General features: G+C 45.5%; 1 protein-coding gene across 2 annotated transcripts in view; it reads right to left on the bottom strand.

The window, feature by feature from the left end:
- Positions 1-11466: 11466 nt before the first annotated feature.
- The window catches only part of CHCHD3 (coiled-coil-helix-coiled-coil-helix domain containing 3), a 173082-nt gene continuing 167292 nt past the window's right edge, over positions 11467-17256 (bottom strand). Inside the window, exon 8 of one of the 2 annotated variants that reach the window (XM_064442347.1) lies at positions 11467-12202. In XM_064442347.1, the coding sequence (XP_064298417.1) occupies positions 12176-12202 (27 nt within the window). In that variant the 3' untranslated portion in view covers positions 11467-12175. The remainder of the gene's footprint in view (positions 12203-17256) is intronic. The other variant, XM_064442356.1, reaches the window with a different exon arrangement.

Here is a 17256-nt window from a genome sequence, read left to right as displayed (position 1 = left end):
AATGGGACACTGTGGGCAAAACATCGATTCGAGATATCTAAAATGGGTCAAGGCATCTGTGCCTGTCCCAGCACCTGTGCATCAGAGGTGGTTCTCATGGGGAAGCCGTGGATTCGGTCCCTGGGACGCTCGCAGGGGTGGCTACAGCTCCAGTCGCCAAGCGTGGCAGCAGGAGAAGGGATCAGGACCTCACACCTCCCGTTGGCGAGGAGCCCTGGGCCAGCTCTTGTGGAATGCGTCCCTTCAGCCTGCACGGCTTTTACCTCCTCTTCTTTCCCTTGCCACCCTGAACAGGAAGATTTTTGAAGTCTGCCTGTTGCATGGGGTGGAGAGACGGGATTTGGTTTTAGCCAAGCCTGGCTGAACAAATGCAGGTAGCAGTGCACACAGCAGAGCTCGGAAAGCTCCCCCAAGCAGGCACCTTCTCCGGACCTCGGCAGCTACGGAGGGTCCCTGCACCCCGGCGGACCAGCGAGGTAAAGAGTTGGTTACAGTCCTCACCAGCCCCTTCCTGGCCACGGTGAGAGGAGCTGCTTTGGAGACGGCAATACAAGGCTGCAAATGCAAAATACACACAAGCCCTCCGAATTCTCCCTTTCCTTCACTTTTTCTGCCAAAAAATGTGAGGTGAAGATAAGAGAAGCCACTGTCCAGCCACTGACCATTCCTGCTCCATCATCCCGCAGTTGGAAACTGTTCTGCTTTGGGACACATTGAACCTGACCCTTGTGCGGCGGCTAACGTGGCAGAAGACTCAGAGGACTACTTTATCCAGGAGAAACCCTCTTATTTGGTGTTTGTTCTTGCAATGGTTGTTATAAACCTGTTTGTTTTGAGGGAAGATTGCTCAGTAAGGCCAAAACACCATCATCTGTCAGCTGCCGTGGTCACAGAAGGCTTCTGAGAGATGGCAGAGATGCAGAGACAAATCCAGGGAAAGAAAACATCAGGATAACTTTATTTTATGGTTCTACCACCCCCTCCCATCACCTATAGCCAGGAGCCCTTGAGTTAGTGCTGCTTTTTCCTCCAACTCCTCCTCCATCCCATTAAACACACGCTTGGAAGGAGTTTGAATACTCCTCGTCCAGCCAGCGCTTTCAGATAACATAAACCTTCAGACCCAAAATGGCATGAGATTTGCCCGTGTTATCCTCACACAAACCGTGGCTAGGAAAGGTCAAAATTGTTTTAAAAACCACTTATATCCTGTCTGTGCTGCAGAGCAGACATCTCCCCAGCTTCCTCAAGCTGCAGCAAGCTTTCAAACTAAATGGATCAATAATAGCTTTTAAAAATTATCATCAAGAAATGAAAGGCTTGGCATTGCACATCCACTTAGATGGCTGTAACTACTGCAAATTAACATGAAACTGAAGTCGGTCCCAAATGAAGGCACCTCTCTGAGACGCCAGAGCCTGAAATGGCCTTTATGATGTAAATTTATATTAAGTACCAGCAATCTTTTGTGTGTCCTTCTTTAGCATTTTACTTTCAGTTGGCTTCTTTCCGAGTCTATTTTATCGGGAGATTTCCTAGACATTGGGACAAAGGCGCTGTCAGTCATGTTTCTATTTATGCTTGCCGAGGATGCTGATGGTCATCTGAAACTACAGACGAGGTCTATTTAACAGAGGTGAGTGGGCCGAGGGTTTGGGTTGGAAATCTCTCTGCTCCGCCTGCCTCGGCTGGGGACCACGGTCCCTGTTGGGAGTGTTTGGCCCAACCTGGATGGGGTCAGATGGGCTTTTAGGTTCCTAAACAGACACTTTTTATGGCCTTGGCAAAACAACAGACCCATCAGAAAGATGACGTGGGGACAGGGAAAGCACAAGGACTCCAGCCCCAGTCTTCCAGCCTTGCTTCATCCCCATTTAGCTGTAACCTCCGTGATGAGCCTCACTTCCCCGTACCTCCAGCAGCTCCCCAAAGGTCAGGTGGAGGAAACCCCTGAATACAGCACCAACGACAGAGAGATTTAAATCAGGGTAAACACAGTACAGGATTAGCCAGACATCACATCCAGACCTTAATTTCTCCTGGACCGAGGTGCCCACAAGAAGCGGTCCCAGGGGTAATCCCTGACTTGGTCCGGGGATCACAGGCACTTTATTTTCCTGCCCAAGGCCACCAGCCACGACCAAAACCCAGTGAAGTTTTCTAGCAGCAAAACGCTATCTGCAAATTCTTTTTCCTTTGCCAAATCTCTTCTGCACCACCCGGCTCTGCCGTGTCTGTTATAGCAAAACCCAAATGTACACAGGGCACAGACCAGCCTAACCGAGTAATGCAAGAGCTGCAGGCCCGTTACCAAATACATACTTTACGCAAGAACAACGAAGAGCTTTGTTTTAATTTCATTACCAGAAGGGAAAGCATCACGCTGTCCTTGCACAGGGCTATGGACTGGGATGCCTGGGTTGAGCTCTTGCTTCTCGTGCTGCCGCTGCAGAAGCACAAATGGCAAGATGCCCAGTAATTGCATCAGGAGCTGGTCCGACCCCCGTCCACAAAAGTAATGAGTAATGAGTAAGATAGAGAGGCAAAGTCCATTGAAGCTTGTAAATATAGGAGTCTTACATACCCAACATTGCCAAGATGAGCCCCCATCCTGGATAAGGGATCAGACCAGAAGGATTGCAGGTGTCCTCCAGTCTGACCAGCAGAGAAACAAAGGGGAAGGCTTTGTGGGTAGGATCATCTCCCCTTCCCTTCAGTGAAGGGGGAGCTGCAGGGGCTGCCTGCACCAGCGCCAGCTCCCACCTGCATGTTGCTGCAGAGCCCTCGTCCCCGGTCCTGCACACTCATTCTTTCACATAGCAAAAGCGTGGTGAGTTGCAAGGTGGGAAAACATCATGGGGAAAAAAAAAAGTCAAGTTTAGGGACACATTTCTAGGACGTGCCCTCCTCCTCCTCCTCCTGTCCACACCCCTCTTCCCACGCAGGCACCGCTCTCCGCAGCGCGTCGGCTGCAGTGGCAAACGCAGCTTTTGCAAATGCCTTCAGGAGCGTCAGAAACCTTTGTACCAACTAAAGGCTGCTGGGCAACCAGGACACAGGGCTGGGAGAGCCCTTGGACAGGGCACCTGAGACCAGCACGGCTTGTAATGATGTACGTGGCTAATGAGCCTCGATCTCCCAAGTGTGTCACAGTTGTCCCTTCGCAGCAGCCCCAAAGGCAGAGCACAAGAATTACAGTTATTTAGGCTGGGAACAAAGAACTCTTCCCCCTCAAAACCTGCTCCTCTGATGCTTCCTGCAGTAACATCGAGGCCATTTTGGTCCTTGTTGCAGAATCAGAAATGCTCTGCAGGGATGGGGGACATTTTAGCATGCGGGGGGGGTGGGTTGGCACTGGGAAGCCGGGCTGCAGGTCCCCACATCACCACATCCCTACTGCTTTTCCTAGGATAGGAACATAAAAAAGAATTTTGATTTTATTCCTTTTCCCTCCACTGAGTCCCTCAGCATAGAGAAGGGCATGAAATGAAAGCAGGTTAGAAAGAATTTCGCTGGCAATATTTCATGCCGCCCCTAGTCCCTTCGTTCCTACTGAGTATTCCCAGCCTGAATATTGAGTAACCCGAGCTTCAAAACACACATGGAGGTGATGGATTGCTGCTGAATGCAGGCTGAAGTTTTAAGCCAACAATTACTTTTCTCTGAAGAATTTTTCCCCACCAGAAACTAGGGAACAAAACACCTTTGAATTGTTTTTATGAACAATGCTGTCGTCTGCACAGTAACTGGAATCTTTAAAGGCTGCTGGGTTATGAATAGCTCTCATTACTGGGGGAAAGAATGCCCAGTGCCATGTTGGTATTTTTCTGTACATGCGCCTACGATATGTGCAGGGGATTAATCACCACTTTTAAAGAAGATCAGAGCTGAAATTATTAACCTCTGAGCAGAAACCTGATTTAAAAACGAAGGAGCCCACTTAGAGCCTGCCTCAGAGTTCAGAGCCCTCTCCTTCCCCCTCCTCTCCTGTGGCAGGGAGGAAATGAGCCTCCCCAGAGACAGCCGAGATGGACCTCGGCGAAATGAATGTCTCTGTAATCCCGTAAATCAAGTGGTGAGTAACTTCTGTCTGGGGGAAGGGATCACTTAAGAACCAGAGGCAGTGTCAAGGGATGAAATTCAGGAGAGCATGGAGGGCCTGAAGATACCTCAAGGGGCAGAATATCAATTTGGCGTTTTCTGCTGTTTGTTTTTGAATTGTCGGACGTCAAAGCTTGTCATGTTGCATATTGCCCTCCAAAAAAAAAAAAATAATAAAGGCAACCTCCCCCCCCAACCCAACAACATTAAACACATTTAATAAAAGGTTGGCTCTGCCTGATGGACATGAACTTCCTGCAGGCAACTTTTGGGGGACCCCCTTGCCTGCCCTCAGCTCCCCGTAGTCTTGATTAAGTGCGTTGCTTTATTACAGGTTGAGGTCCAAGGAAACAAAGTGAGTGGCACGTGGTCCCACAGGGCATCAGAGACAGCAAAGACAAGAGATACTTTGATATTTTTAAATCAAGCTGGGGAAAGCGGTTATTTGGGCGCTGCTGTTTCACACCTGCCGAGCTCAGGGGCAGAGCTGCTGAGCCACCTCAGCTTTCCAATGAACCACGGGTGTCCCAGGGAGGAGACAGCGACCACACACCTTGTGCCTCCCAGACAGATCAAACACAATGCCTTAATTCAGCTTGTCCAAAGGAAAATTAAAAAAAAAAAAAAAGGAGTAATGCACACAAAGAGCCCATTCTTGGTGGAGAGATTAAAAAAAGCATGCCCACATGTTCTCTCCTCCAATGCCTACAGAGCATTTTCCAGCCTAACTTTGCTGTTTCCTCCAGGCTGTGGAAATAGAGGCATTAAAAAGCTGAATGATACACCCAGCAGGACTTGAAATAGAAACCACGCGCCCTGATACCTTGGTGACCCCCACGGAGCAGTTGCATGGACCAAAACGGTTCAACTGGTTGGTTCAACTCATGGCCTCCTGGGGAAGCAAGGAGACCACCTTCTGGACCCCTTGCCTTGAAACCCACCATCTCAGCTTGCGCATGGGGTCCCCTCGGACCTGTAGGAACCTCAAACCTAGGTGGACGGCATACGGAAGAGGACATGAAAGTCCACTGGCTCCAACAAGCTGCCCCAGGTAGCAGGAGGTGCAATACGGCAAAAAGCCCACCTCTCTGGGGAACCCTGAGCCACCAAGGTTTGATACACATGGGTCTATTATACTATTTGGTTTCTTGGTAACAGCAGACCAAGCTGCAGCAGCAGCAATCAGCTTCGTTCTAAACCCCCAAAAGTGCCACGACGTCAGATTAAAAAGCTTCCATTTAAAGGGAAAAAAAACCCCCAACAATCCGAAACCACAAAAAAAAAAAAACCCAACAAGGCGAGACTTGATAGTGATTCATAATGACGCTGTTTTACAGGCTCCCTAATGGGTGCATTCTCCATTCAAGGAAAACGCACGGTGCATTGAGTGAATGATTTTGCTAGACTCCGTGCCACAAAGGCAGCGCGCTCGGGTCGATAGGCAGATCCCAGAACGCGCGCTGCTTACAGTAACATCAGCAGCAGCCGCACATTACCCCTTCTTGAGAGCTTGAAGTGAATTCGCAACCATCTCTTGTATTACCGGAGGCTATTTAATATTCTCTGGCTGCTGACACCCTGCCTCTCCCCCGCCTCCCCTCTTCTGAAGCTTTCCCCAAACCTGTAAGAACAAATGGCAGAGGCACGCATTTGCTGTGGCACTCCCTCGCTGCTCCGCCGAGACGGCAAATTGGGACCGCAGAACAGGAGCTGGGAGATTTCCTTCCTATTTGGTGCTGAAGAAAGAATTTTGCTTACTAAGTCAGTGTATTCCCGTCTATCTGCTCCGGCCTCAGCTCGTATGTCCCATGCTCAGCATTCCTCCGGCACTTCACATTAGTCCTAATCACAGCAACAGCATCAGCCTCTAAGGTGTAAAAACACTAACGCACATGTGCTCTGTTCCTTCTGCCTTTTCTGTGCTCCTGGAGCTGTATTTGGACCCTGTTCACATAATTCTCCCGACAAAGCTGATTTTTTCAGGCAAAAGCAGAGATTTTCATTTGTTTGCCCAATTCCAGGAGCGGGAACCTTAAGCAAAATTAAAGAGATCACGAGACCTTTCTGATAGCACTCGCTTGCTATCAGTCAGACCCCACTTACCTCTGCAAATACCTCCTTTATAAAACATCAGGCTCTGCTATTTAAAGCCAGCTATGGTGGAATATAGATTTCTTGTTTGCTTGCTTTTTAAGAAGAGTCAGATTAAAAGACATTCAAGCTGACTTTGACCTTTTCAAAACAGACCAAGTGTTAATAATATTAAAACTGAGAGGAAGAAAAAATCCCCACTATGGGCACCAGTACTTAAGGGGTGGCTACAGAGAAGATGGAGACTCCCTTTTTACAAGGAGTCCCATGGAGAGGACAAGGGGGATGGACACAAGTTGCTCTTGGGGACGTTCCGATTGGACACCAGAGGGAAATTCTTCACAGTGAGGACAGTCACCACTGGAATAATCTCCCCTGGGAAGGGGTTGACTCGGCCACGTTGGGCACCTTCAAGAGTCATCTGGACAGGGTGCTGGGCCATCTTGTCTAGACTGTGCTCGTCCTAGAAAGGTTGGACTAGATGGTCCCTGAGGTCCCTTCCAGCCTGGGATTCTGGGATTCTGTGATAAGAAACAGGAGAGAGATCCAGTAAATTCTCATGGGCAAAAATGGTTCCTGGCCATTAATGGGTCTTCAGTACTTCACCTCCTTGCCCCCCACTATACTTCTCCCACTAAACCCTTTGCAGAACCAAACCCCTATACCACAATCAAACAAACCTCCGAACAACTTTGCAAGGAGAAGATGACCCAGTTTAAGGAATGTGAGAACAATTTCTTGCCATCGGGTTTTACGGAGGAGCAGAGAGGTGGACTCCAACATTTGCCAAGTCGCTTCCAGCCCCGCTATTTCTATATAAGCAACAGATGAGCACGAAGAGCCTGCTTATCTTGCAGTTTACTTGGGAATTCGATCCGCTTCTTGCAGCTCCAACGCCACCTCCCAGCCGAGCGCTTGCAGTTTGATCCTTGCAGTCACCCGTGCTCGGGGAGAACGGGGACAGCTGCTCTGCCCCCGGCCACCCAGGGGACTTGCGAAGGAAGCAGGGATGGTTTTCCTGAGTAGGGTGCTCAGAAAATAACTGAGGTTTCATATGACAGCTGAACAGAAAACACTCACCTCCGTTTGCTGACTTGCACCCCAAGCTGGTAGAAATGCTGCCGTTAAACCAGCAAGGCAGCCCACGGGCAAAGGGATGTGGAGGATCTGATACAAGGAGCGGTGGAACAACCCTCGTCTCCCAGGAACAGCAACGCCATGGGGACACTTTGAAATGGTTACCCCAGAGGTGCCCCCAGCAGCCTTAACAGTGTGTGAAATCTTTGTAATAAATACCACATAACCGCTGGGCTATGTGCTGCCTCGGGTCCTCTTACGGCACAAGCGCTTTTGGATGTCGTCGGAAGGTGGCTCAGAAGTTTTTGGGCACAAAACCTCTGACAAGCAGACCCTTTAGGGTTCTTTTTCCTCCAAACCATCCCATTCTTAGCAATGTCAGATGCTACTTCCCATACAGGATGGAGAAGGGTTAACCCGGCGGGGGGGTGCTTCCTCCAGCACCATGGCTGAGAGTCCTCTTCCCAGCAGTTACTGGCTTGAGAGAGAATCAAACTAATTACCTTAGTAATTACCAAACTAATTACCTCTCCAATTACCGCGCATCTTTGTTCACATGGAGCTGACATTCTTGCAGAGGAGCCCTGGCGCAGCGCCCCATGCTCTCCGGGAACCTGCCTGGCTCTTTCACAATGACTTGGAGCCCCAGGTCCTCTTCACACCATGGTCCTCCTCACACATATTCAGGAGATCTCCCTCTCCCTCAGGGAGGGGATGATGCTGATCAAGCCTCTTGGCTGGTGCAGGTAAGTTTGCACTGCAGTGACTGTTTTGCTGCCAGGCAGACTGTGGAGGGCACAGTGCCTTTGCTGCACAGAGGTTTCTCTGGTGGGAATACCCTTAGCACAGCGCTGTGGGATCACCACCACACTGACGATCAAACTAGAGATGCGCTTGCCCCCAGGCCCGACTTGATACCGCTCCCTCTGATAAGAGCAGCATCTGAGAGCAAACAGGAAGGTGACTCGAGATGACAGACATTCCTCTCCAACAGAGTTGAAAACAGCAGGGTGTTCACCCAGCAAAACCCAACGCGAACGCCACTGTCAACTTACCTCCCCTCCCCAGGCTTACTCCTCCTTCGTTTTCCAGACTTCTACTTGAATCTTGCCCTTGGGCCCTCAAAAGCCAGGGTCTGGTAGTCACTCGCCGCTCTCCTGAACTTGGAGATGTGACAGCGGGCGCTCAGCCCTGAAAAGAGCCCCCAGCTCTTTAAGGAAGAGTCATTGTTCTTAAAGCATGAACGCAAATGGTTTCATTAATGCTGATCATGACCTGCGGATGATTCCGTATGAAGAGATGTTAGAGCCTGAACACAGAAAGGACTCTCGTAGCTGTCGGATGGATGCCCACCTTGCACGTGCCCTCTGTTGCTCTCTTCTTCCACAATCCCCTCTCCTGTGTTTCCAGCCAACTTGCAAAACACAGTGTCAACTCAAGACAAACCTCTGCAAATGATGAGCTGACCAGCTCACAAGATCCAATTCTGCAGCTATTTGCCTGCAGGTGAGAAGACACCAAAAGCACGGCTGCCTCCTTCCGTCCTGGCAGTACCTACTGTGCCGAACAGCTCGTTCTGGTTAGGGATCTTTAGGTGCTCATTGAATAGAAAGATGCTAGAAATAAACCACTAGAAATAATCAGTTTCCCTTGCCCAAACCCGATCAGCATTCACAGCTGGAGGGAAGACCTTGCAGCCGTTTGCAGAGAAGAATATTGTCTAGAATTTCTGTTATTTTGGAAAGGAAAACAAAAAGGATAGACGAGGGAAAGGCTCCCCCTCCTACTGCTTCTTCAGCTTGAGAGATGACATGCAACTCCTTCAGACAGAGCCCACCTGAAACTCCATTCCCCTCTTTAGATTCTCTCTAAAAGGGCACAGGATCTAAAGGAGAACAAAGCAGTGGCCATCTGAGCTGTCAAATTTATCTCAAACTGCAGCCATTTCCATATTAAAGCTAATTCCAAGTATCTGCTTAAAACTGTAACACAGGGATAAACTAACAGGTGAAAAAAAACCCAACGCTGCAAGGTTATGAGATCTGTCTCAGACACACATGACTCCTGAGGAAAGGAAGTCTAGTATTTGAAAGAGTCTAACACTGCTAAATTACATGAGAGTAGGATAGCAGTGATTATTTTGACACCATTGAATGACTTGTGATTTGTTCCACAGACACTGAGCAAAGAACAATGAAAAGCTTTCATTTAGTTGTTACAATACTGCTTTTCCATTTAAAACCCTAGGTAAAATTGCCCTTTGGTTACAGCTGATCAGAGCTTGTGAATGACCAACAAGAACATCTGAAATTATTCTCTACCGTGGGCAGAGCGTGTTGTGCCTTCATCTGTCATCCCCAGAGAATATCATCCCTGTCATCCTTCTGAGATCAGGACCCATTAAGCTGAGTTCAAGCTCACAGTTTGGCAGTGAGCAATCTTAGAGAGACCTGGTTATTTCTGAGGAGGGAGACCTACCCAGGGGTTTCCCATTCTGAAAAAAAAGAGAGAAAAATGGGAAACTTCAAAGATTTTCAGTCTTGAAATGCAGCTACAAGGTAAGTCTTGGCTGGAAGAACATTGTTCAGAACTGACTACACCCAGCGCTTTTCCTTCTTCCCCGCAGTACTATAAACAGTAAGCTGTAGACACACACTGCTCTTGCTTGTGCTTCTTCAGATCCTATGAACCTTGCCTTTTTAATTATTTTTTTTTTAAATATCCTTAGTCCAATTCCAAAACAAAGATGGCAACTGTCTCTATTTTAGGCAGACCTACAGCTTCCTTGAGCAGAAATGTCCAACATCACCTCTCAACTCTGTTGTCAGAAGAACAGTGTCCTGCTTGACGTCCATACCAGCAAGTGGGAGAAGGAAGAAGTCAAAGACTGACGATGGGACTAGGATGCAGGTAGGCAGAAGGAGGGGTGGTAAAGGCAGAAGGGGTGGCAAACTGAAGCTCGCTCCACAAACATCCAGAACTGCCGCTCTACTTCAATGGCAAAAGTTGTCCACAGGGTGGACAATTCAAAGCCTACACCCCGTTTGCCGCAATCGGCATCCCCCAAGCTCAAGCAACGCATGATAGAGATGCCGCTACTGATGATACAGAAGATGTTTAAAGAACACAACATCTCAAATGAAGCCTGAAACACAGTTGGAATAGTGCAAGCAAGACTGACTCCCATTGCTCAAGGCTGTCAGGATGGGAAACCAATAAACATTTGGCAATAACAGAGACCTTCCTTCCCGACATAGCTCTTCTCCTGATTTTACGGAATCATCTGGCCTTAAAAACGTCTGCTTTTCCTCTATGCCGTATTTTGCTGCCAATTCTAAGTCTGGCAAGGATGGATCTGCCAACTTCTTGGCTCTCTGTTACAAAAGAGAACATTACAAAGGAGAATTTGTGAGTTAGCTGATTTGTAAACACTGCAGCAAGTCACCATGTAAACACGCTGCTTATGTCGCTGTTACTTCTCTCAAGCAGTTTACCTGGCACCTGACGTTGAACTCCAGGATCTTCCTCTCCTACTGATATTACAGTTGCTTCACATGTAAAAAAACCCAGCTCCTTCTTGTAGCATTAAAAAAAACCATCCTTAATTAAACGGTGCTCACAAAGCATCCTGATAATTAGAATAGGAGAGTCACTGGCAATATTTTGAATATAAATGAGATCCGCAGGTGCACTCGCAGTTGTACAGTAGGATGCAGTTCAAATGTAGCCAATTAGAGAAACAGAACAGGTAAATAAATAGCAGAAGGCTCTCGACACATTGCTCATTTGACACTGTTATCCTATTACACAATGGCAAAAACCTTTCCTAAGACTGCTTGATAAGACAAACGTGGCAGTCGTTATCTGAACAAAAACAATTAAATGAAACTGGGTACTTGCATAAAGCTGGTTTGCAGCTTTGGGCACCGTATGCCCTTTCATTCACCAGTGTTTTCCAAGAAAGGAAACTCTGGTGGTGCATGAATCAGAGCACACTATCACGTGGGATCCTTTTAGGTTGCTCTGATGGAAAACAGTTATATGTAAGTACCATTCCTGAAATCAAGGTTGGTTATGCATAGAAGTGTATGCTTTAAAGCTTCAGCAATAACATCTGCTGGGAAAACATGATTGACACAGCAGAGGGAACACCATCCGCCTCGGAGAAGTAGAAAGAGAGACAGACTGAAACATCAATCTTGTGCATAAAATATATTTATTGTTGGTACAGAGCGAAGCATATTCGTCAGTACTTGATAGGAGTGAGGAGCACAACAGAATCATTTCATGTAAATAAAGGCCATGTTACATCTTAAGTGTTGGATCATTAACATCATTCCAGCAGAAGGCCTGGAGAGAGACTTCATTAAGTTACATAATTCGTGAAATAAGTTAAAGCACAATTTACGTCATTACACATTGTAAGGAAAACTTTAAGCAACGAACGAGCAACGAATACAGGCTGTAGAGTGAGGAGCAGCGGCTGGCTGGCTCACAAAGCACCGCCACGTCCTGGCACACCAAGCATCACATACCCGTGCCTTTGACAGTGAGAAGTTTTTCAGGAGATTCTACAATGAAATAGCAGCATTTGAAGGATATTTCCCCTTTCTAAGGTCAGTGAAAGGTTCTTTTCTTTTCCTTCCTTCAATCACCAATAAGTGGATTTTACTAAGACTGAACAGTATCTTCAGATGTATGATTTCTGATGTAATAAGATACAGGTCTTGGCTTTTCAAATGGTCACGCTGATTGAACTGTGATGGCTGCTGCTCTTGAAATGGCTCTTCCAGTTCTTCTCTTTATTGGTCTGCCCTGTAAATGGGCCGTCATATCATTCTTGGGGAAAAATGCCCTTCTGCTGAAATTAGAGTTGATGGTCTTGTGCTTGATTTGGACAATGCCTTTATCCTCCTCTCCCAAGCATGCTCTGCTGAGAAAGTGGTCAGAGGGAAGGGGAGGGAGAGAGGGAAACACATATTTCAATTACTCGAAGTTATTCCAGAGAAGTTTGGCTACAGTTCCTTCTAAGGAGTTGCAATTTTTAAAATTAAAATATAGAAAAAGAAACATTGTCAACATACACGTCATCACAGAGACAAGTCATGGAGGCAGAGTGAAGCTGTTTGAGGACTCAACACGCCAGCCATTTGGAGGCCTGAAGAGCTGCAGGAACAATTCCTTTTCATCCATCCTAATGCTATCATGGCTCTAGTCATGCTATGGCTATTAAGGAAATTAAAACACCTGACCTTAGAATACGACAAATCCCATTCCCAGCAATTACATACTCGAGGAAATATATCCTGAAGTCATACAACACTAAATATCTGCCTACCTCCTTCCTGTGTTCTGAGTCATAATCAAAATCTCAATAGTCTGAACTTGTTGCACTGACCTTGCGCTTCATTAATCACTCCCTGTGCACAGCCAGGCCACCAAGGGCTAAAAGTACAGATCTATCAAGCAGTCCCAGAGTTATTCCCCCTGCCACACCAGAGAGCTTTCCCCTCAAGGTGTTGACTCTCCAGAGAGGTCCTGGCCTCTACCATGAAAATGCAGACTTGCAAGGACAGTAGGTAGGGCTCTACTAAGAACTTCCTGCTGCCGTGATCTGGAAATAAAGGGTCTGCAGAAAGGAGCACATGTATGGATACTACTTGTCTAGATCAGTAAGGAGAACAGAAAGTGGGATCTAATTGAACACTGACAGGCTAGGCAGTAAAAGCATGCTGCAGGCCACCTACGTTCACTGGAGGATTACGACACTGACCAAGGCAATCTGCTGCTCTTGCCTACAAAATCCATAAAATGGAGAAGACAGTAATTATGAGTCTCCTTGTAAGAAATGGTAGGAAGGGATTTGATCATTTTCAGGGCTTATGTAAGGAGCAAGCCCCAGTGTAAACCCTGAAATCTTACACGAGACCTACAAACAGCTGATTCAAGCATTTGAGCAGCAGCATCTGGCTGGACAGGGCACATTGTCTTGCAAGTCTGGGCTGCACTGTCACAGTCACAGAAGTTATGGCTCAGGAAAACTAAAAATAAAGGGAATGAAAAACCTGTCGTCATGCATGTCTTTAACCAAATTTTCATGGTATTTCTAAAAATAAGCCAGTGAACCATTCAACTAGATCAAGCGGTGTTTCTGCAAGGATTAAGAGGTGTACCAAGGTGCAGGACAGCGAGCACACAGAAAGATGGTAAAAGTCCTTGTGGTCACAAATATTGTCCAGAATCCATGGCAGAGAAGTACACGTTGACAAAATAAAAGGAGTTGGTTTTATGGTCCCTAGGTGCTATTACAAGCAAAAATAAGGGAAACTTTTATAAGTTAACAAAATCTCCAGTCTCAGTTTGACAGCATCCCCATGGACATATCTGTAAGACTGATGAAGGCTACTTTACCTCGAAGACTCTTTTTGCAGTGGTATTACAGAAACTTGCTTGAAGCCATCACTGGGCTGAATATTAACTTTACATAAATTTAACACTGCATAAGTTAATGCAGAAAACTCCCCAAAGATCTGAGAAAAATCGTGTTACTTTTATTTAGTGTCCTAAGGAAAGAAATCGCAGATATTTGTTCGTCAAATGCGTATTTCTGCCCACAAAATTTCATCTTCAGACAACGGGGAGTGTCTCAGGGCTTGCTTTGGTTTTGTCTTCATTTTGGGCTTTTTTTTAATGTTCTTTACTGACCCTTGCCATTTTAAATCACCTACAAATTTATTCATGTATTTAAAATGTTTTTCTTGTGGTCTTTTCATTGCACCAATGTTGGTGTGAAGGGAACCTGGTCTGACTCTTCCATAATAAACTTCCTTCAATCAGGGTAGTGTTAAATGGTGGCCATAAAAGACAATGCCTTTTTACTGTGTTTCAGTTCAGTGTTTCCAGCTACACTAATTTTACATATTTTTCTATTAGATTGGAAGATGGTATCTAGTAAAAATACTTGAGGGTGAGGCTAAAATAATGGCTTTATTCTGACTAGGATGCATGATTAAGGACCACTCTGTCCTACAAATTAAAATAATGGTTACAACAAGGCTGAAGGATAACATTTTGTAGCCAGGCTGTCAGACAGCAGCAGCTGTTGGTATCATTCTTTGAAGTACTTTCAAATCTCACCTGCCTGCAGAGCCTTGCATCCCTCTGAAATTCAATGGTCTAATAGGAAACTGTTGCACAGACTTCATTAAGCTATAGCCTAGTTGTGTTTCCGTATAGGAATTAGGACTCCCTATAGCCCAGGGGAAAGAAAAAGGGAAAAAAAACGGGTATTTTAACAGCCACCTTGTCCGTATGAGCAGACAGCAGGCTAGGAAAAGTGATAAAAATGCCACTGGATGGTCCATATTAGTGCAGTGACTGGTCTGGCTGGAGGTACTTCAGCAGTGGGAGCACAAATACGTGCCCCAGACAATCCTAATACCTTCCCCTTAATGGATCCATTAAGTAGGTTTTTCCCTCCATTACTATTATAATAAAATGCAAACATTAATAATAGACTTTAATTTATCTCACTGGCTTCTCATGACTTTGGGAAAAGATTTAAAGTGAAGATACAACAATGTGTCAAACTCCTCTGAATTAACAGCTCTCTGGACCTTTCTAACAAGGGGAGAAAAGGACAGATAGAGACATGAGATTACAGACAGGATGAGAAATAAGGAGCATACAGAAGAGAGGGGGAGATAATTATAAGCAAGATAGGAAAGAAAGAGGAGTCAATAAATTCAATTTATGAAAAGCACAGAGTGTGCTCAGCCTGCGCACAAGTGCCCAGACTCACCGCCAGGAAATCGGATTAGTTAACTTATTTGGTTTTCAATATCTTGGTCTATTCCCTCTAGCAAATTTTCTTCTTTGTTTGTTTCTTGTAGCCAGTGTCAGTTAACTTTTTCATTTCTGAATCTGCTATTTACCCCACTCCTCTGTCTTCCATCCAAGCACACATAGTAGGAAATTTCGCAGTATTTTATAACAGTGTCTAGCAATTATTTCAAAGTAGCTGTTTGTCTGGACTTCTGGGCAATCAGCGAGTAAAAATAATTACAATTACAGCTGCAACACATGGAGGATGAGCTATAGAGGACTGATGTTCATTATGAAAAACAATTGTTCCTGCTTGCAAATATTCCCATCATAAAAGGCTTCCCTTTCTCTGTTATCATAAGAGAGAAACCTCTCTGAATTCTCATCTTGAAGCATGTGTGAAAGAGAATAAGAAGCATTTAGGAAACACTTTTAACTACTTGACAGGCTTGGTTGAAGATCTTCAACAAAGACGCTGTTTAAAAGGGTTCAAAAACCTAATGCTCATATTTATGCAATTTCCTTTTCCTGCACCTTCTGAACATGAATTAATTCATCCTCATCATAGTCTTCTGAAGACACTCCTATCAGATGCAAGCTCTACTTATAGCTTAAACATCTATAACTAATTAATCTAAATTTTCTAGTTACTTTAAAAAATAATATAAAATTATAAACACAGTAAATTAATGTTCCAGAGGATGCAAGCCACGGCAAAGATCTAGGCCACTATATAACAACGTAATATTATTCGCTGGCCTTTTTTCTAAAATATCTCAGAAACACCGATGGTCTGGTAACTTCAGACTGGATTTGGAATGTAAAAATCAAACTAAGAGAAAACTTAGAAAAAAATAAATATACACACCAGTTATTGTTCGTCATAGTAGGCATTAATTTAAAAGAAAAAAAAAACCACCATTCAATTTAAAGAAAAAGAAATCCAGTTCAAAAGGTCACGGAGACCACGGAAGAAGGGGAAGCAGCTCCTGTGGCCAGGGAAGGTACCCGGCCAAAGCTGGTTGCACTGCTCGCGTTTGGGGGTGTCAGCATGGCTCAACCGTCCTTCCAAAATCAATAAAGTGTCAGTAGCTCCATGAAAGAAAGCCTCAGGCTGGGAGATCGGGAACATTTTTCGGGAGCAGGGAGATCTGGGAGGCTGTAGAGTTTTTAAGGAAATGAAGGAGCTCAGGAGCTTGGTGCATGAACAGGAGAAACACCAAAGGATATACTGAAGGAGGTGATTTGGAAAGGGACAGGGTGATCTCACCAACTTTTATATTTCATCACATGGATCCTCTTTAAAGCTGTCACTGATAATAACAGCGTTTAATATCATAAAGTGATTTTAGGACTGCCCAGACAGCCACACAAATTGTCCTCCCCTTGCACTCTTCCGAGAACAACCACGCTACAGCTGTTAGCTCCAGCACTGCCAGTCCAGCCAGGCTGCCCGTGCAAAAAGGAGCATACAAACTATATAAACAGAGAATTAACAACCGCACCACACAAAGGTATTAAGTGCCGCGGGTTGAGGAACAGCTTTCGCCTTGCCATGCAACTGTTGGCTCCTGCCACGTTTTACACAGCACTAGGGCACAAGCAGTGTTAATTCCAGCAAGATCTTCAGTAATACCAGAGCAAGACTGCACCGGCGTTACAGCAAAAAGGTCACAGTGAATGATTATAGTCAAAGTCTTACTATTTTTCCGTACAGGCAAAATTAACTCGGCTGAAAATGATCATTATCAATTACTAGACGTGCTTGCTGGGTCTCTGCTAACACGTTAGAGCACACGTTTTCACATGTTCAAATATTAAGTCACAGATTTTTAGCAGAAGTAAAGATTAACAAACTTATTTAAGCACTTTTAACATATACTATATATACGGCCTTACGGGCGTATCTGCGACTAGCTTCCTAAGAGCACAATTGAGGTCAACATATATATCTCTATACTTGAAAGATGGAAGCTGCTGAAGAAGAATTACCTTTAGAAATTTTAGCTTCTTTTAACTGAAATATATATATATTACTATCATTTTCCCTTATGCTGAACTAATAAAGCATGAAAGTTTATAGTCCGCAGTAATTACCCCTACCCTAGCAAACTGGATGAGAGGGGGGCAAGAGCAGGTAAACGACAGTATTAGACTCTCAGA

This window comes from Phalacrocorax carbo, chromosome 1 (genome assembly GCF_963921805.1).
Source record: "Phalacrocorax carbo chromosome 1, bPhaCar2.1, whole genome shotgun sequence".
Taxonomy (NCBI): domain Eukaryota; kingdom Metazoa; phylum Chordata; class Aves; order Suliformes; family Phalacrocoracidae; genus Phalacrocorax; species Phalacrocorax carbo.
Note: the sequence above shows the minus strand (reverse complement) of the source record. Positions and strands in the feature narration are given on the sequence as shown.